Source organism: Citrus sinensis, chromosome 8 (assembly GCF_022201045.2).
Source record: "Citrus sinensis cultivar Valencia sweet orange chromosome 8, DVS_A1.0, whole genome shotgun sequence".
In the NCBI taxonomy this organism is placed as follows: Eukaryota; Viridiplantae; Streptophyta; class Magnoliopsida; order Sapindales; family Rutaceae; genus Citrus; species Citrus sinensis.
In genome coordinates, this window is record NC_068563.1 from 945,492 (window position 1) to 965,348 (window position 19,857).

Consider the following 19,857-nt stretch of genomic DNA (forward strand, 5'->3'; position numbering starts at 1 on the left):
CCCCCTTCTTGATTGCCAACTTGTGGCAAGCTACCCCGCGATCAATTCCGGGCATATCTTCATGAGACCAGGCGAATATATCCACATGAGACTGTAGGTAATTTACCAGCTCGCCTTTTACTGCCCCAATCAATCCTGACCCGATCTTCACTACTCTGCTCGGGTTGCTTTTGCTTACCGCAACTTCCTCCAGTTTCTCAACAGGCTCTTGGCGGCCCTTTTTAGACTCTCCTCGATTATCTAGAGAAGTAACCTGTAGTGTCTCCTTGGCCGCCGTAGCATAACAACTCCTTGCCATCCTCTGGTCGCCTTTTACTACGCCAACCACTCCATTTATTCTGTATTTCAGCGCCAAGTAATGCGTGGATACAACGCATTGGCTTATCCTCATGAATGGTCTCCCCAGTATCATCTGGTAAGGGCTTCTTTCCTCTACCACGACGAAGTCCAGCATCATCGTTCGTTCAGACGACTTTGTCCCCACAGTAATCGGGAGTTCAATGATCCCCAAGGGAGTTAACCGTCCCCCTCCAAATCCTTTTAAGGAAGTATTTGTCCGCTCCAGCTTTAAATCTGAAATCCCCATATCATCTAGGGCTGACTTAAATAGAATGTCAACTGAACTGCCCGTGTCCACCAGTATTCGCCGCAATTCTGTGCTAGCCACCGATGCTTTAATCACTAGTGCATCCTCATGAGGATATAAAATACCCTCTTCATCCTCATCTGTCCACATAATGGGAACTTGTCGCACTTTTGCCTTCTTGGTTGCTGGCAAATTGAAAAGCACTTATTTGCTAGTCAGGGCGTATCTCCCATAGTTCTTTCGTGCCCTGTTCGAATCTCCGGCCAATGTTGGCCCTCCTGCTATCACACGGATGGTCGGTTGTTCACGTTCCAAATCCCTCTCAACTCCTTCATCCCGTGTGTACTGTGATTCCATGACAGGGGATATTCCATCTACATACTCGTCCAAGTATCGGTTCCTCACTAAATCCTCCACCTGAATCTTCAGGTCACGACATTGGCTGATAGTGTGACCGTGAGTGTCATGGAACTTGCAGAATCGGCTCTTATCCCGTCGGTGAGTCGGTTTTGTTATTGGGGCTTGAGGGTACAGCAAGTTTCGTCCCTCGATCCTCTCGTACAATTCCTCCATAGAGATCTTTAGTGGAGTGTATTGTCTATATGTCAAGCTCTGGTCTACCAGCTGAACTGCTCGGCTATCATGAACGTCACCTCGGGCTGGCATAGTCGCTGACTGATCTGGTCGTCTAGCCCTGGAATTGGTTGCATGTAATGCTCTGGGAGTGTTATGATAGGGGTCGGCAGCCATCTGCCGGAATTCTCGCTGCCGATCCGAGAATGGGGGACGTGGAGGTTGAGCCCGGTTGTGCTGGAACTGTTGTGATCTCGGAGCTATGGGGTAAGGGCGGGATCGAGCTGATGTTCCGCCCCTTACTGAGGGTTCCCCAGCTCGCTTTCCCGACCCGCTCCCATTTGGAGTTCTCCTTTCCTTTCGTCTCAACTCCTCCAGCTGTTCACTCTTTATCTTTGCCGATTTTTCTTCTTCGATTTCGATATCTCTCTTTTCCTGCTCATATCCTGCTGAATAATTCTGCACCAGGGGGCTTCTCAGGTTATACCATAGCCGGCCTATCCTCACACCCTCCTTTAAACCCCTCAACGCCTGCGGGTGATTGAAAGCTCCCAAATCAAGTACGGCTCGGTGGTATCGCTTTACAAAATCCCGTAGGGACTCGTGCTCCTCCTGTTTCATCCCCATCAGTTCCATCATGTCGTCCTCTGGGGCTACTGCCCCTCGGAACTGCTCGGCCAACTCCTGGCACATCTGCTCATACCCCTTTATACTTCCACGAGGCAGCTTGCGATACCATTCTCGAGCTCGTCCCTCTAGTGTCAACGGGAACGCCCTGCACCTCTGAGCTGATGTCAGCCCCTGCACACCCGTCATATCGTTGAAACGCTCAATGTGCACCAGTGGGTCACTTCGTCCAGAGTATTTGAGGTCGGGGAAGCGGAAATCTCTTGGAATTATGGTACCCATGATCTCGATTGATAACGGAGATTCTTCATCTAACATTATCCTCCAGCTCGGGGGCTTTCTCTTGCCCTGTATCTCCTCTATCACCTGCGCCAACCTGCGCACCTCCCCCTCCAATTCTATAGCACGGTTAGGATCACGCGTAGCTATCTGGTCTTGCTCCTGCTCGGCGTTCTGCAACCGCTGTCTGAGCTCTCCTTCATCAACATTGGCACCTCGGCCAGTAGTTTCCAGTACCCGTCCGGGGCGAGTTTGGTCTCTCCCTTCATCCCCGTGTTCTCCTGGGACCCGACCAGTACTTCTATGGGGATGCACCCCATTAGGTTGGTCAGCGGGCGGAGGAATGTCCTCGACTCTACGTCTCCGGAGGCTGGGTTCTGCTCCGACTTCATCTCTTCCCACGGGGGTTTCACAATCCCTTCTCCGCTCATCCCTCAGCTCAAACAATATGGACGCGAGAGTCTCCATTTGTTTCTCCATCCGCTCCAGTCTGTCTTGCATCATCCTCTCTCGGGCTTCATTCGCAATTTCCCGAAGAGTGATTGTCTCCCCAGCCTCGTTATCCTCCCTCAAAGCGTCCTTCCTCGTCACATCCATGTCTAACCGTTCGCTATTTCTCCGGTACTTCCTAATTCGGTGGTAGCTTTTTATCCAGCTTCCCACAAACGGCGCCAAAATGTTGATGCTTAAATCTGCTCGTCTTTGGACCGACCAGATTCTTTCACCAACGTTTGTGTTATCTACTGTTGCTCGTTCACTGGGATTGGAATCGTCCTCCTTTCTCACAATAGACATGCGCTCACCAAAAACGGATCAGAGACGCCGGTGGTTTTTCCGGCGTAAACCCTCCGATGCCTAAGTTAGCTCAAGGTGTTTACGGGAAAACAGTGCAATTTAGATCTCAAAATGGTTTCTAAATTATTCGGAGTTTTATAAGAAAATAGTCTGGTTTCAATTTGGCAGCGTTTTCCCCCTCTCAATTTTTCTATCCCCATCTTCATCGATTTCTCCTTCTTTTATAGCCGCTGTCCCCACGTTCCCGCTTGCCCTTCATCCCACTTTTTTCGGGTAGTGGTAGCCTCTCATGGGGCTCTAACTGCTGCATTATGGGCAAACGTGGGATCTCGCGTCTCCCGCAACGGTTCTGGGAAAGCACAACTACCGTGATTCTGTGAGATCGTGTTTCCGCTTTTCGGGGGACGGGTACCGGCTCGGTATGTGGCTCTGGTCAGTATTCGTCTCTGATCGACTCATGTTACCCCTGTTCTGCTCGTACCATTTGGCTGAGGTGATTCATGCCGGGATGGAAGTAGTATCCTGGCCGACCTGGTGCTTTTATTTGCTTAATAGTAGTATTAAAGCTTTGTATCAATATTGGTATACATGCAGAAGAGAGAGATGATTTATGGTTTAGTGAAAAGAGAAACACATAAAGAGTTCAGTTTTGAGCGTACATGTACATAGAGAAACTTCTCAAGTAATTAGATAGTACTAACCTCGTGAGGAAAAAAAAAAACCATTTAATTGAGTGTAACATTAATATTTTTAGAATGTGCGAATGAATTACGATAATTATATTATTTTCACAAACATTGATGTGAAAAAAAAAATTGGTCTCTTCAATTAACCCACGATATATGTATCTAGTAATGAAATGTATAAACTTATTTTTATTCATTCTATTCTCATTTTCTTATTAAGAAAGGCTAGCACGCATCCAACAGATTTCAAAATAAAACGTTTTGTTTCATGTCAATGAAGGTTCTGTAGAGAAGAAAAAAAAAAGATGTTTTCGGTATTTGAATTGTGAAAAAAAAAATCATATAATTATATTATTACTTAAATATAATATACAAAAGGAATTAGAGGCGGTGCCTTTTAATTTATAATTAAAGAAATTAAATTTAATATTACAAAAAATACCTATTATTTATTACTCTTGATAACCATTTATTATACCCACACCATAGACTATCTTAATTTTATTTTTCTCAATTTCGTTAATTTAGCTCTTGAATTTTTTTTTTTTTATACATGTGTGTGTGTATTACAATATATTAAATTTCTTACAAGGTGCGTGATTCATGGAACCATTTAGAACCGATCAACATATTAATTTTCTCAAATCAATCCAAAGTTAATGTAGTTGAACAACATTCATCCATTAATTGCAATCAATTTAATGATCATTTAGAACTGATCAATCCAACTCTAACATATGGCAAAGTGGAAAGCACAGAAATCGATCGAACGCATTCCCAACAGATTATTCAATGCCAAGACGTGTTCGTTAATTACCAAAAGTAAAGTCAATTTACACTTTATTCCCTTAAAAACGGTTTCTTATTCATATGTTTCATCATCCACTAAATCGGTTTCTTATAGTTTAGATACAACCAAATCAACCATTATTAATTCATAAAATTATTATGTCAATTTGTCAATTTAGCTCACATCGATCTGTTTAATCGGTTTTGCATTTATATATCATAAATAGGGATGGCAAATATCCAATGATGGACGGATATTATTCATCCAAACACAAATCCATAATTATCCATAATGGATATATCCATATCCATATCCAGTAATTAATATTGGATATGGATATGGATTTTATCCATATAATTATGGAGATCCATGGATATCCATGGATATTTTATTTTTATTATATAAAAATAATAATATAAAATAGTTAAAATTCTAATATTAAATTTGGCTATTAAACTATTTATATTAGTAATAATATATATATATATATATATATATATATATATATATATATATATATATATAATAAAATGCCGGTCCGGTGGTTGGTGGTGGTGGTCCGGCAATTTTCCGGTGAAGTCCGGCGACCTTCCGGCGAAGTCCGGCAGGGTTCCGGCGACCTTCCGGCAAGGTCCGGCGGAGGTCCGGCGATATTCCGGCGAATCCGACGGTGGTCCGGCGACCTTCCGTCGAGGTCCGGCGGTGATTCCGGCGATATTCCGGCGATGTCCGACGGTGGTCCGGCGATGTCCGGCGGTGGTCCGGCGATTTTCCGGCGGATGTCTATTTATAATATTAAATCATTAAAATAAAATAATAATTATTAATAATATTAAATAAGTTAAAAAATTAAAGGGTAATTTTGAAAACTTTAATTTTTAATATAAGAGGAATTTAAAATTTTTACTAGTTAATATAAGATAATATTAGATTTTGTTGTTTTTTTTTATTTTAGTTTAACAATATAAATTTTTTTAACTTTAAATGGATAAATTAATTGGATTTTGGATATCCATTAAATATCCATACCCATCCAATATCCAATTGGATATTTTTAAAAATATCCATATCCATATCCAAGAAGAGTTTGGATAGATATTATCCAATCCAATTGAATTGGATATATGGATATCCAATTTAGATGGACCAATTTGCCATCCCTAATCATAAACCATCTCTCTGTCTTCTCACACACACACACACACACCCCCCCAACATTGATACAAAGATTTAATACTACTATTATTAGGTATAAATTGTTCTTGCTACTTTTGTGTGGTCACTTGGGTATTCACCATTAATATCTGCCTTTTTGACATATAAAATAATTAGGTAATATTGTTCTTGTTACTCTTGTGTTATACTACAACAATATTGGATATGTTAGGTTTCATCTTCTTAACAGCACAATGTAAACGTTGGTTTAAAAAAAAAATAAAAAATAAAAAAAAAAGAGGAAGAAAGACAAATTGTGGTCAAATAATAATTTTATAAAGACAACTTTAGCAATAGAAAATTAATTAAGAAAAAAGGGTATAGGAAATAAATAATAATATGCAAGCATGGTCGGCAAACCAGCGGTTCAAGTCGAGGACAGTTTGCCATATTACATGTCTTTTATAAGGGATGTGTTCCAATTAATATAGATTGTCCCAAAAGTTGATATGAGCTAGGCAATTGTATATTTATTGCTTTATTTCGTATTGGATGGTGTAGGTGCAGAGACCCCTTTTTTTTTTTTTTTTTTTTTTAATACAACTAATATTACTTCGTATATTTACACAGCTATTTTAGCGTACTATAACTATTTCAGTAGACAACCGTCCACTCGTATTTTGTAAAAGAAAAAAATATAATTAACTTCACTTAATCATTCTTAATTGAAGGAGAGTGAGTCCCAAAGAACTCGAACATCTGCTCTCACATTAGTACTCGTACAAGTTGAGGATAACATTTTTGTTTCTTTTGTATGAAATTATTTTACTACTACTATTTTTTATTTTTTTAAATTTTTTTTTTTGGAGTTAAAGTATTATTAAAACATCACACGTGCCAAGGTTAAAAGTAGTCAATTTGCTTTATCAAAAAAGTCAAAGATTACCAGCGATGTTATTTACTGAAGACATTGCAATACTCCTTTCCCCTTGGAAGTTTGAAATAAGGGATGAGTTTCATGATAATTTGGTTCCAATATTCTCCTAATCGTTAAAATTATTATACCATGTATTCAAGTAATACTGATTTATTACAACATGGTTAATCTTTTGGCCTATTTTAAATCCTTAAAGGATAAGCCAACCTTAATTAACTCGGTTGCTCAAATTAATAGTATGTGAAAGGGGCTAAATTAGTGAAAAGAGAAACATAGAAAGAGTTCAGTCCTGATGAAACTTTTATAGTTGGATAGTTCTGTCCTGATGAGAAAATAAGGCATTTAATTAAGAGTAATATTATTATTTTTAAGAATGCGTGAATGAATTACAATAATTATTTTTAATTTCAACAATTATATTATTTTTACCAAAATGGAAATTAAAAAAAATTGAGTTCAATTAACCTCGCCTTATTTGTATCGAGTAATAAAATTTATAAACATATTTTAATTCATTCTATTTTGATTTCCTTGTTCAGTAAGATTAGCAGGCATCCAAATGATTTAAAGTAAAATGTTTTGTTTCGTGTTAACGAAGGTTCTATTCAAAATTAAAAAAATAAACGTTTTGGGTATTTGAATTGTTAAAAAAAATTCATATAATTATATCGTTACTAAAATATAATAAACAAAAAGAATTAGTGGCGGTGCTTTTAATTTATGTTTTAAAAAAATACTACAAGCACTTATCCTTAAATTAAATTTATATTAAAAAAACTATTATTAATTACTCTTGATAACCATTTACTATGCCCATTCCATAGACTATCTTAATTTTATTTTTCTCAATTTCATTAATTTAGTTTTTTTTTTCTTGGTTATACTTATATATAGATATATTTCATTATTTTAGTTCTTAAAAGGTGCGAGCGTGATTCATCAAACCTTAATAATCAAAATGTATAGTTGCTTTTACATGCATATCAACTACTTTTGGAAGTTCATTTGATGCTGTCGAATATTCTGAATATTTATGTATAAACTCTTAAGTCTTCATTAACAAAATTATTGGTGGATTATAAAATAATCTACAAACTCGTGAATCACCTGATGAGCTACTCTGTGCTACGGCCTACGGTCCATAACCTCCCCCCCCAAAAAAAAGAAAAAAAAATGATTTCATTAGATTCCCAAATCCCAAGAATTGTGTGGTGATTATTTGATTTGGAGGGGGGAATCCAAAAAGTCAATCTAATTTACGTGACTTCTCGCTGCTGCCACGTGATACCTAACAATTAATCTTTTCGTAATGTAAAAGCCTTTACGTGTGATCATCAAGGAAGCACGTGTCATGCCTGTATTGTGTTGTCCGAACGATGGAGATTTTGTTGAATGACTTTTTATTTAATATTGCATTTCGTAGGCGGCGTTTGCGAAGCCAACTTAACCGAACTGCACAGCACAGCACAGCTTAGCTGTTACCTGTTACTTGCCTTGCTGCCGTAAGTTATTATATTTAACCGGACAAAACTACGTTACAGAATCTGTAAGCTACAGACTGCGGCATCAGCCGTTGGATGTGGTTGGATGTGGAGTGAGAAACTAAACAAAAGAAAATCGGATGGTGGGATGACGGGAGATGTTTGTTACAGAATCTGTAACATAGACAGGTCCTATTTAACCAGCAATTTAAGGGGGTCTCATGTCTCATCAATGAGATTCGGATTCCAATACTTCCGTTCCTTAGAATCATACCAGCTTATTTTCTTTCATTTTTTTAATTTTTGTTCTAGACCTATCAAGTTTTGTGTGTAGGGCAGCCATTTTGCCCAAATTATGTATAAGTTGAACTATAGTTTGAATTGGAGGTCGATTCTAGTCCGATTGCTCCACCTTCTACTTTTTGTGTTCTTTTTTTTAAAAACTAAGTTTTCAACCTTGAGTTACAAGTTTTCAAGATTTGACAACCGCAACATCACATCTATTTATAATAAAATTATGAAACTTCTCGATGATATTAAATGTTTTTTTTATCAAACGGCGTATCTGTTATTGAGAATTTCCATACGCATAGAAAAGACTGTACGGAGGTGGAGAAATTTTCTTTTATCATTATGAACTGAGAAGTAGTTTCATCGTTTGTGAGTAATGTTTTATTAAATGAGCCTCTAATTTTTAAACTACTTTCATCTCACCTAACGGTGAAATTAAGATTTTGATTTGATGGAACTCATATTAGAAAAATGTAAAGTTGATTAAGATATGAGATCTCACCTAACGGTAAAATCAGGATTTTGATTTGATGGAGCTCATATTCGAAACTTGTAAAGTTGATTAAGCTATAAGATCAGAACTGTAAAATTAAAATAGGCCAACAAAATAGTTTATGGTGAATACATCATAAAATTCAGTAGGCCATGGCAGAATTATATAAAAATGAGATGGCCAAATGGAAAATTCGTAAAAAATAAGCAATTTTTTCAATTCAATTTTTTGTTTTTCCTGACGACTTGGGTTGCCTCGAGTTACGCCGCGATGTTACCTAAAATTTTAGCAATCTCTTTTCATTATTATTATTATTATTATTATTATTATTATTATTATTATTATTATTATTATTATTATTATTACTTCTTTTTTTTGACGAAAAAAGAAAATCATACAATTAATATATCAAAGTTAAAAAAATCTACATGAAAGAGGTGCATCCATCACTGAGATTATGTTATGAGTTTTGTATTAAATGTTAAGGCCTCTGTTTAGTATGTTAGGTAACTGTAACTTTTAAAAATTATAATATTAAAACATTTAATAAGTACGGATTAAAAATTAAACTAATTTTCTATCATATTCATATAATAAAAATTAATGTTAAAAAAACCAAACTTGCCGAACGGTCTCTGGTTAAAATTCAAACTTGGGGTGTATGGTGCCGGGATTACACAAATGGACAAACGCGCATCAGACGCATGAGAGTCAAAAATTGGGTTGTTGTTTCAAGTCAACGTTATGTTAACGTCAGACTCAGAGTTCCCTGTCGTCAGTAATTGGGACGAATTTGTAAAGGAAGCTTCATTTTTTCTCAAGTCTCAACGCTAGCGTGGTGTGCTGGTCAACAAATGTAAAAATTCCAAGTGATTTGAGGACAAATATATTTATTTTTATACACAGCTATGAGCCATTCATTTGTTTCGGTCAATATAATACTGCCGCATCTAGAAAGTTGGCGATTGATTGTCAGAGAAATCTTTTCGAGCGAAGAAAAAAAGCAGGCCTGCAGCATCAATCAAAGCAAAGCAGCACAAACTTGGGAAAAGCTTTATCTGGCTGAAAGCTCATTCAGAACTAGGCCTTGAGCTACACCGCCCGCCCCAACCAAGCAATAATCTTGCTTAAAGCTCATCTGGGTATCTCTTTTTTCTTTCTCTTGATTTTTTTTTTTTTGGCTAATTCATATGTCTTTGTATGGATTTGGGTTTCTTTTCTTGCGAGGGATTCTTAGTGCTTATGGTTTGTTAGTGTTAGTTGAAATGGCCATGCTGTTGGTTTCTAATATCTCTAATTATTTTTGCAATTAATCAATTAGTTATGAATTTGTAACTTCTTACATACCTCTAGGATTCTTGCTTCAAGGGAATTTTGACTCTTTCTGTTTCTTTCTTAAGTTTGGTGGAGAAGAATGAGTTTGAAGCCCAAAAGAAAAATAAAAAGATGCTAAAAGATTTAATCAATAGAACAATGTGCGGGAGGGGCAAGAAGTCAAGGGATCGATTGCCCCCGCATACCTGAAAATTCTTTTGTAGGGTGGAGCGGAGTTAGGGTGTGTGCAAAAGAATTTGCCAAGTAATATTAGAGGGGGGTAATTGTCTATTTGCTTGATTAATGTTTCTTGATTTTGGTACAGGCTGTGTTAATCCTCCTTTGAATTAGCAGTGGTTTGGGTGAATTCAAAGGACACATGGCTGCTGAGAACGGAAGAGTTCACCCAAACTGCCTTAATGCTTCCAATCCCTATCATGAATGCGGTATGGCTTGCTTGGAAAAGATCGCTCAAGGACACGGACATAAGGAAACCCCAAAAAAGAAATTAGGTAATTATTTTTGTCAGAATTGTCGTATGTTTCAACATTTTTGAAGTCGAATGAGAGTGCCACGCCTTGTTTTTTTTGTTTTCTATATCAGTTGAGTAATCTTGAGAGGTGGTAAATTTTCTTCAAGTTTCTTAGATTGGTTGTGGTGCTACCTCTTGCTTGATGAGAAGCTTTACTTTCGTAACATTAGTTTAACAAAACTGAAATTCCAATTAGTTCTTCACTGCTATTTTGATATTTTCTGTCACAAATCATTTCTTAAAGCATGCATTTCTTTGTGATTTATCAGGTTACATTTTAATTTTTGGTGTAATTTTGACATGTTGGTTAAGTCTCATGTAAAATCTGTAGCATTCTCTTTCACGAAGTTCTGGATGGCTATCAAATTGATAATGATCTAAAAGAACAGTGGGATCAGATTAAGTTTTTGAACTATTATGGCTTCATTGACCTCTTGCTGAAAGTAGGTGCAATTGTTTCCGTTTCCTTTAGATTATCACAATGGTGTAAAAGAAGGTGTAATTAGCAAAATGAAGAATGAAGAGAGGAAAGTGAACCCAAATTGCATTAAAGCGTCTAATCCTTACCATGAATGTGGTGAACGTTGCTTCAAAAGAAATGGCGAGGCCAATGCTCTGGGATTTAAAAAACAATCAGGTGTTCTTTTCTTTGTTCTTTTGTTTTACTTCTTTCCCGATTTTGGGGAGCGTCAAGCTTACGATGGCGTGGGCTTCAAAAGTGTTCGAATCTTAATGGTTTAGTTGAGCAGTTACTGAAAGTAGGTATGAATTTTCCATTTCTTTTAGATAATCACAATGGTGTAACAGAAGGTGTAATTAGCGTAAAGAAGAATGAAGGGAGGAAAGTAGACCCAACTTGCATTAAAGCATCTAATCCTTACCATGAATGTGGTGAACATTGCTTCAAAAGAAATGGAGAGGCTAATGCTCGGGGTGTTAATAAAGAATCAGGTGTTCTTTTCTTTATTCATATACATTCTATTTCCTATCAAATTGTTCATACTTTTCCCGTTTACATTCTTCTTCTTCTTCTTTTTCTTCTCTTTCTGCTTCTGCATTTGCATTTGAGTAAGAGACCTCGTCTTCTTCTTCTTCTTCTTCTTTTTTCTCAGTGTGTGGGGGAGGTTAGCCTTCTGCATTGTGAGCAAAGAAAATGCAGATGAGCACAAGTAGACAAGTAGATCTTTAAAAAAGAAGATAAACTTATAAGAGAAACTAATTATTGAAATGAGGAGCACAGAAGAGAGTGAAAAACCTCTTTTAGCCCAAAAATCTTGTTATGTGTTCTCCATTTTATGAACCAGGAAGAACCGTGAAATGTGCTGCTGTATAAAGCCATCAGCCATGTATCTGTCCGAGAATGGAGGAAATCCAATTTCTGCTTGCAGAATTAGGCTCATTATAGGATTCTATGTATTTTGGCACAATTTATGAATTGTTTCTGTTTTTGACAACATTTGATAACAATTGAAGAATCCACTTTGGGAACAATCTGATTATCTGGGATGTGTCATCGCTTTGATGTTTGATTCCTAAGACGGTCAAATTTTCATTTTTATCGCAGGGTCCTGGAGCTTTGGCAGGAAAAATAAGGCATCTGATTCTCAGCCAGGGTCGCCTCTAACCCCTCGAGCGGTTGATAAGGTTGCTGTTGGAGGTCAGAAAGCTAACGGTCAACATGCTCGATCTGAAAATTATCCTAAGAAAAAGGTGGAATCCGAGAATGGCAAGTCCTTTTCTCGTCCTGAACATTTTTCTAGAGAAATTCATCCGGAAGATCATTCTCTTAACAAGGAGAAAGTTCGATCCACTCAGTCAGTGCCTCCATCTGAAAACATCAAAATGGTGCGGTGCCTTCTCTCTGCCCCTCTTAAATGTGTTGCATATTTTCTTTTTTCTATATTCATTTGGCTCACATACGTCCTCTTTTTCTGACAGAATGATATGTCCAAAAGCCCTCCAAAGGAGAGTGTTACCTCCCTGCCTGGTGCATCCCCATCCAAGAATGGAAAAGATAACAAGGTTCAAGCTCCCATTGAGATACATCATAGTACTGAGGATGGTGGAGAAGACATTCCTAGACCAGCTGATGGGTCTAGGAACTTCAGTTTCTCAGGAATTGACCTCGCTTCTGGAGACAGTGATGATGAAGAGGCACAATCTGTAATTTCGGATTCTGTGTCCGTGGGGAAATACCATGTGAGAGCAAGCATTTCTTCAATTCTGCAATCAATCATCAGCAGATATGGAGATATTGCAGCAAATTGCAATCTGGAATCAAATTCCATGCGCGCATACTATTTAGAGTGTCTTTGCTCTGTGGTTCAAGAGTTGCAATCCACTTCACTCATGCAGATGACCAAAGCCAAAGTCAAAGAAATGATGGCTGTTCTTAAGGACGTAGAATCTGCACAAATTGATGTTGATTGGCTGCGAAATATTCTCAATGAAATCTCAGAAGCCATTGAGTTCAGTACTCAACATCAAACAATCGATGCAGCAAAAGCCAACTGTGTGAATCTTCTGGAGTCAACAAAGAAAGAACTAGAATCCCAGATGAATGAATTAGCTCTGAAGGAAAAGGAGGTTGCTGGTCTCAAGGAAAGTGTTGCCAAAACCAAAGCTCGCTTGAGTGACCTCGAATTGGAATCTAATCGCTTGGAGCAGATTATTCAAGCAACACAATCCAAGGTAACAAAATTTAGCCAGAAATCCCTGGCTGATGAGATCTTGTAATGAATTTGCCAAGGGAGCTCATTTGAGTCTTGTTTTCTTTTTTGGAATGCAGTTATTAATGCAATAAGGCAACATGTAATTGGTTGATATTAGGCTTTGCTTTAGTATTGAACTACTACAGTCACATAGTTGAAACTTGATCTTGGCCAGAATGCTGAGAGGTGTGCAAGGCATTGTGTTAAGTAATATAAATTAATCTTGTATAAACTAGCCATCTGGGTTTGTGACTCTGTTTGACCTGGGCTTACCTGTACTGTACTGCTACCCCTACACAGACCATTATTTACAAAATTCAATCTTACACATCACATTTTATTCATCAGGATATTTACGGCGTTGCATTTTCAAATGTGGTCCTAAAAATAGAAAATTGTAAAATATTTTTCTTGATTTTTGAAACTTTTGAAATTGTTTTTAGAGTTTCGTATAAAATCATTGGCATTTTACACAAAAATACTAATTGTTATATGTTTAGTGTTTTAGTCCCACCCGACTTCCCAATGTATTTAAACCGCGACGACAAAAAATAAAGAAAAGTTACAATAATGCGAGTGCCTTTGTTGTATTTTGATTATATATATATATATATATATATATATATGTATGTATGTACTCACACACACACATACACATATGCATATATATAAAGTGAAGAAAATGTTCGATCACATGTTTTAATAAATGGTGAAGAATGTGTTCAATTACGTGTTTTATAAAACATATTTTTTTAGAAAAATAATAAAAGAATTTAAATTATAATTAAAAAAGGAATTCATTATTATGCCTTGGATATTGTATTGTATTTTTGTGATTTATAGAGGTAGTTGGATATTGTTTTTGGTTTACCATTTTCTATTTTTCAAAAACGGAAAACAATAAAACAAGTTTTGTGGGCATTTAAACAATGACGTTTCCAATTTTCCATCATTGATGGAAAACGAGTACAACTCATTTTATCCCACCTTAATAAAAAGGAAAAAAATAAAAAATGTCAAATTATTGTTTTATATTTATTATGCAACCATCGATTCTACAGCTGGCAAAATTTGACATAATTCGATTATTCAACACGAACACGACACGAATAAATGAATATGAGTTGTCAAATTTGATATTATTATTAAATGGGTCATGTCTGGGTCGATACGATTTTTTTGGGTGTCGGGTTAAAGTTCTTTATTTATTTATCCGATCAATGATATAATTATATTTTCTATTTTTAAATTAATTTGTAGGTTCTTATCATCTAAACTTATATATTGGACATGATTCTCTTTTTTTATTTTTTTATTTTTTTTACGATGAACATATACATTTTATAAAATTTTATTTAGATTTAGAAGTTCAATAGTATAACTGTGTAAAATATTAGTAGACATGTATATTTTTTGATAATATCAATATATAATATTATTTACATAGATAAAATTAAAACTTCAATGGTATAAAATGTGTAACACTTTGGTAGATGTGTGCGCGCGCGGAAATGTTTAATATAAATTTTGTTAAATATATAAATATTAAGCAGGTTATTAGATAATCAATTTATTTTCAATGTCAGGTTAGAATCTTAGTATTTTGACACGATTATTAAATAGGTCGTTTTTTTATTGAACTAAATTTGACACAAAATAAAACTGACATGACACAAATACAACCTAATGACCCATTTTACCAGCTCTAATCGGTTCTACTCTTACTTTTTTTTCAAGAAAACACTCTTAAAAAAGCAATTCTGGCGAGCCCATATGTCTCCCACTTTCCATTAAAACTCAACTGTTCGTTGAATAAAATAAAAAAGGTAGGTCTCATGGTTTGGTGCATTCATAATCTATTAGAAAAATTATGAAGTATATTTTTATATTTTTATTTTCGGATGCTGCCTTTAAAATAAGTTATCAAACGCATTTTTAAATCTACAAAAAACTAAATCATTCATATATTATAAAAAAATATAAAAACACCATTTAAAAGATAATACCACATGTAATTACACACCCTAACTTAGGTAGTGTTTGTTTTTTTTTATCTGAAATCTGAATGGGTCTAAATTTTTCTGAAGTTTGAATGGGTCTAAATACAAAAATTTGAATCACATGTTTGTTTTTCTTTTTTTAATATCTAAATATAAATGATATCTTGTTTATTTTTATAATAAAAAACACCTTAAACTTGATTATTTGACATTTACGTCCTTGTAAATTAAAAATAAAAAAAGATTCTATTTTATAGTTTAGGAAATAAATTATTTTATAGAGATATTTCTATAATATAATATTTACTTATCATTCAGATTTTTTTTCATTCAGATAAAAGTAACAAAAGTTTACTTTTTTTATTCAGATATAAATGTCTGAAAGTCAGACATAAGTTACAAAAAACAAACAAGTAAATTTAAAAAAAATCTGAAATTAATAAAATTTCATACTTCAAACATTTAACAAACAACCTCTTAGAGTCTGTTTGGGATTACTTTTGGAAAGTTCAAAAGTAATTTTAAAAAGCTCAAAGTTAATTTTGGTATTTAGTAAAGTTATTTTTTTAATTTAATTTTGAAAATTATTTTATACTTAATACAAAATTATATATATCCTCATATATATTATAAAAATCTAAAACTATCCTTATTAATTAAAAAAATAAAATCATTATCCTTAAAAGAGATTAATATTATCACCAAGTATATTGAGATAACAAAATAAAAAAATTTAATAATATAAAATACTTATTTTAGTTATCAATTTTTATATATACAATAAAAAAAATTCTATACACATGTTTATAAATGCATTAAAAAAATTTATTCAACATTATGTTCAATTCAATTCTTTATATTTTTTCAGCAATTTAACAGTAAGATTTACTAAATATATATGACTCATTTTAAAACTCACAGTACCTTTAAATATAAATTTTATCAAACGTTTAACTAATTCTCTTTATAGCTAATTATTTTTACGGTATAGTTAATAGTAATAATTTTTAAAGCTACAATATTATCAAACTAAACCTAAATAAATAGATTATAGTTTCTATGATTTGTAATTGGATAAATTTTGCATTACTCTTCTCATGAATTAACTATTTTAAATTATCCTCCATAATTTTAAAAACCTCAAAATTTTCTCTCTTTTTTTAAAAAAAAAATAAAGAAAAAATGAGGATGTAAGTGATTTTTATCTTAAGAAAAAAGAGAGAATAAATTGAAGTTTTAAAAAATAAGAAAGTAATTTGAAAATAATCACCTATAGTTGGGGTCCTCCCCAGGATACCTCGTGATTATATCAAAAAAAAAAATTTACTAACTTTGAATTTCGAAAACAAATAATCAAAGTATGAGTAATAAAATAGTACTGCCCCTTAATTTGTCGTCTTTATTATCTGTAAAATAATTTTATATAGAAAAACGAATTTTAAGCCAGATTCAATGCATCCTAATTAAATTTTATCTCATATAATTTATTATTACTTTATTCAATTAGAAGCATATATAATTCTCCAGTATTAAACACATTTAAAAAAAAAATTGATACTGAATACATTTTCCATTTTCTTAAACATCTTTTTCATTTTTCTAAAAACACCATCTTAATACCGAATGCACCCAAAAAATCCCTAAATCAAATACCTGAGTCGCTCGCACTTCGATCAATTTTTTTATCAATCAAGTTTTGAGAGAGAGGATAGTAATCAGAGCTGTTTCTTCACCGGTTAGTTTACGACATCTTTCAAGTTTTCGCTGGATGTTTTAGATTCTAGGTGCTGCTATTTTATATCTATTTGGTTGCTTAGAAGAAAAAAAAAATTCAAATTCTGGGGTTACGATTATTGAATTTCAATTGATATCGATTCATTTGAGCTAGTGTTGTTTCTAAGTGCTGTACCGAAAAGAAGTTCAAATTTGATATATATGCGTAAAAGAATCTCCTTTAGCTGAAGTTTTAGAGTTAAATTAACACTCAAGAGAAAGAAATTCAATTTAGGGTTTTCGTTTTGCTAATTGAGTCTCTCGAATGGAGGGTTTTAATTATTGTAGTGTGTTGTTCAGGAAATTGAAGTTTTGTTAGAAGAAAGAGGTGAAATCATGGAAGAGAGAAGAGTGCATCCTGATTGTATCAATGCGTCAAATCCGTACCACGAATGCGTTGATTATTGCTTCAGAAAGATTGCTGAAGCAAAAGTTCGAATGTTTGAAGACGAAAGAGGTAATTCTTCTTCCTTTATTCCATTTGATTGTTTATTTGTTGGTTATAGTTTTTCCAATGAGGTGTAGGGTTAGGGTGGAAAACATGGCCGTGTGTGACCTTCTACATACTTTTTTCGAGAAAGTGTAACGGCCACTTTTTGACTCCATGATATTCTAGAAACTAGGGCGAAAGATGCTGTGGCCAGTGTCTAGGATAGGATTTGATCTTATCCGGAACATATCATCTCTTATTTAATGGGATAATGCATGTTTTAGTTGAAAGTGTTGAATTTTGGCAAATACTTTCCTCCTGTTTGACTAACTCGATACTTGCAATAGCTACTCTAAAGCTCTATGCTATACCTGAACCATGTTTAATTTCATTGTTGTTTGAAACAAGTGATAGTGGCAATCAAGAACCATGTTTGATTATTTTTGCTTAATTTTACTTGATATTTCCATTCTTAAATCTCAACTTTACACAATTTCAGAAGCCGTTCAGGCAAGTGGCAGCAGTGGTCAGTCTAATACATTGGCTTCTGACGTGGCTGAGGACCTACATCATGAAAATCCTAAACTTGAAGCAGGTTCAGATAGTGACAATGACAAACCAGCTGAGGAGGATGTGGAAGGAGATTTTACAAAGCTTACTGGAAGACAGAAAAAACTGTTCGAGTTAAGACTTAAGATGGTAAGCTTTCATTAAATAAGAGGCATGCTTTTAAGCTGATTGGAATTTCTCCCTTTGTTTATATATATATATATATATATATATATCTTATTTTTCCTTTCAAATTTGATTTGTTATTGATGGTGCTGTTGCCTGCATACTTGCAGAATGAGGCAAGAAAAGCGAATCAAACAGCAATGGTCGCTGAAAAGAAAAGAATGGAACCTCCACAAGAGTCTAGGGGAATATCTAAACAAAAGTGGCTTGAGGAAAGGAAGAGAAAGATTGGAAAACTTCTAGATGCAAATGGTTTGGATATGACAAAGGCCTTTATGCTAGATACACAAGAAGCTGCAGAGGCAAAATATAAGAAATGGGAGAAGGATCCTGCCCCATTTGGTTGGGATGGTGAGCTTGTGTCCTTGCATATTTTGACTTCACTTCATTCTACATATACTTGCTGGTCTTTTCCCCTGGTTCTATTCACATATTTGTGTACTTGTATGGTTGTGCTACAAAAGAGCATGCAAATATATTTTATTTTCTTCTATTTTAAACAAAAATGAGTACACATATTAGAATCATATCCAATATCAAGAACAACTTAAGATTTGATGAATTGTCCACTTTTGCATTAGGGGGTTCACTGCGTCCAATTTAATTGTGTTGGAGCTCCTTTAAATTAGATCATGGGAGTATTCAATATTCTGGACAGGCATTGGAATTAAGCAGGAACGTGCATGCATGTGGATATTTATCTATTGAAATTTCCGGGTGACTTGGAAGTTGGATGCAAGGTTGTAGATATGTTATCTTACGAATCAAAAAGTTCTGTACTTAGCTTGTAGCAGTAAAGATTTCATATTGCTGCATGAATGAATTTGTCGACTATCGAGATGTTCTTAACAGTCATTTTCAACTTTTTCTCTTGTGCTTGTGTTAAGATTACTTTGATTTTCTAAATGAGTGTATGGTTAAATGTGCTATTGAAAAAATGAAACTTGATTGTATCCTAAATTACAGAATTAACGAGTACAAAGCTAACCTATATTGTTTTAACAGTTTTCAATCAGAAGGCATTGTACGATGCATACAAAAAGAGAACAAAGAATGTTGAGGTTGATTTAGAGGAATATAACAAAATGAAAGAAGCTGATCCAGAGTTCTACCGCGATGCTTCAAGCCTTCAGTATGGGAAGGTACAGTTCTGTTGCAAAATTTGGTGCATTTTGGTAAAATTTTGCTCAAGTTTAGGTACCGTAATTCACAAATTTCATGTTCTTTTATTTCTGTAGTCACCGAAGATTTCCGAGGATAAAATTGACAGGATGGTGAAAGAACTCAAAGACCGGGAAGAAAAACGCAATTCCTTTAGCCGAAGGAGGAGGTTCCATGAAGAAAAAGACATTGACTCAATCAATGACCGTAATGAGCATTTCAACAAGAAGATCGAGCGAGCATTTGGTAAATACACACTGGAGATCAAAAACAATCTCGAACGAGGAACTGCCTTGCCCGACTGAGGTACTTGGCAGTTGTAACACTTACATTATTTTGCAATGAAAATCTTTTGATTTGCTTGTGTATGGTTGTTAGTTGTCGGACTTATTGTTCAGTTTGATATTTGACCAAGTTAAGGTGAATTTGAATTTTGGGTTAATATAATGTAATCAGGATATGCTTTTTCACTGCTTTTATTAATCCATCTTCTTCTGCTTTATTTCTA

At 34.8% G+C, this 19,857-nt stretch overlaps 2 protein-coding genes across 4 annotated transcripts; both read left to right on the top strand.

Annotated features, from left to right (window-relative positions):
- The first annotated feature begins 9,603 nt into the window (after positions 1–9,603).
- Positions 9,604–13,482, top strand: LOC102623869 (uncharacterized). 3 transcript variants are annotated; one of them, XM_006486658.4, is made up of 6 exons: positions 9,604–9,835; positions 10,333–10,519; positions 11,012–11,176; positions 11,326–11,490; positions 12,104–12,384; positions 12,478–13,482. In XM_006486658.4, the coding sequence occupies exons 2-6, from the start codon at positions 10,387–10,389 to the stop codon at positions 13,273–13,275; spliced, it is 1,542 nt and encodes a 513-aa protein (XP_006486721.2). In that variant the 5' UTR covers positions 9,604–9,835; positions 10,333–10,386; the 3' UTR covers positions 13,276–13,482. The 3 variants fall into 3 exon arrangements, with proteins under 3 accessions (XP_006486721.2, XP_024958018.2, XP_024958017.2); XM_025102250.2 differs by lacking the exon at positions 11,326–11,490; XM_025102249.2 differs by lacking the exon at positions 11,012–11,176 and having other exon boundaries at positions 9,605–9,835.
- A 3,317-nt stretch (positions 13,483–16,799) lies between these two features.
- Positions 16,800–19,857, top strand: LOC102624154 (uncharacterized). The gene is made up of 6 exons (XM_006486659.4): positions 16,800–16,985; positions 17,324–17,480; positions 17,953–18,152; positions 18,299–18,539; positions 19,194–19,330; positions 19,427–19,857. The coding sequence occupies exons 2-6, from the start codon at positions 17,360–17,362 to the stop codon at positions 19,652–19,654; spliced, it is 927 nt and encodes a 308-aa protein (XP_006486722.2). The 5' UTR covers positions 16,800–16,985; positions 17,324–17,359; the 3' UTR covers positions 19,655–19,857.

What these genes read in the sequence shown, in the direction of transcription:
- LOC102623869 (XM_006486658.4), top strand. Translation starts at nt 10,387, where the DNA reads ATGGCTGCTGAGAACGGAAGAGTTCACCCAAACTGCCTTAATGCTTCC. An exon ending in GGGATTTAAAAAACAATCAG is followed by an intron (nt 11,177 to 11,325) that starts GTGTTCTTTTCT and finishes CATTTCTTTTAG; the next exon opens with ATAATCACAATGGTGTAACA. An exon ending in GGGTGTTAATAAAGAATCAG is followed by an intron (nt 11,491 to 12,103) that starts GTGTTCTTTTCT and finishes TTTTTATCGCAG; the next exon opens with GGTCCTGGAGCTTTGGCAGG.
- LOC102624154 (XM_006486659.4), top strand. Translation starts at nt 17,360, where the DNA reads ATGGAAGAGAGAAGAGTGCATCCTGATTGTATCAATGCGTCAAATCCG. An exon ending in TGCCCCATTTGGTTGGGATG is followed by an intron (nt 18,540 to 19,193) that starts GTGAGCTTGTGT and finishes TTGTTTTAACAG; the next exon opens with TTTTCAATCAGAAGGCATTG. An exon ending in CAAGCCTTCAGTATGGGAAG is followed by an intron (nt 19,331 to 19,426) that starts GTACAGTTCTGT and finishes TTATTTCTGTAG; the next exon opens with TCACCGAAGATTTCCGAGGA.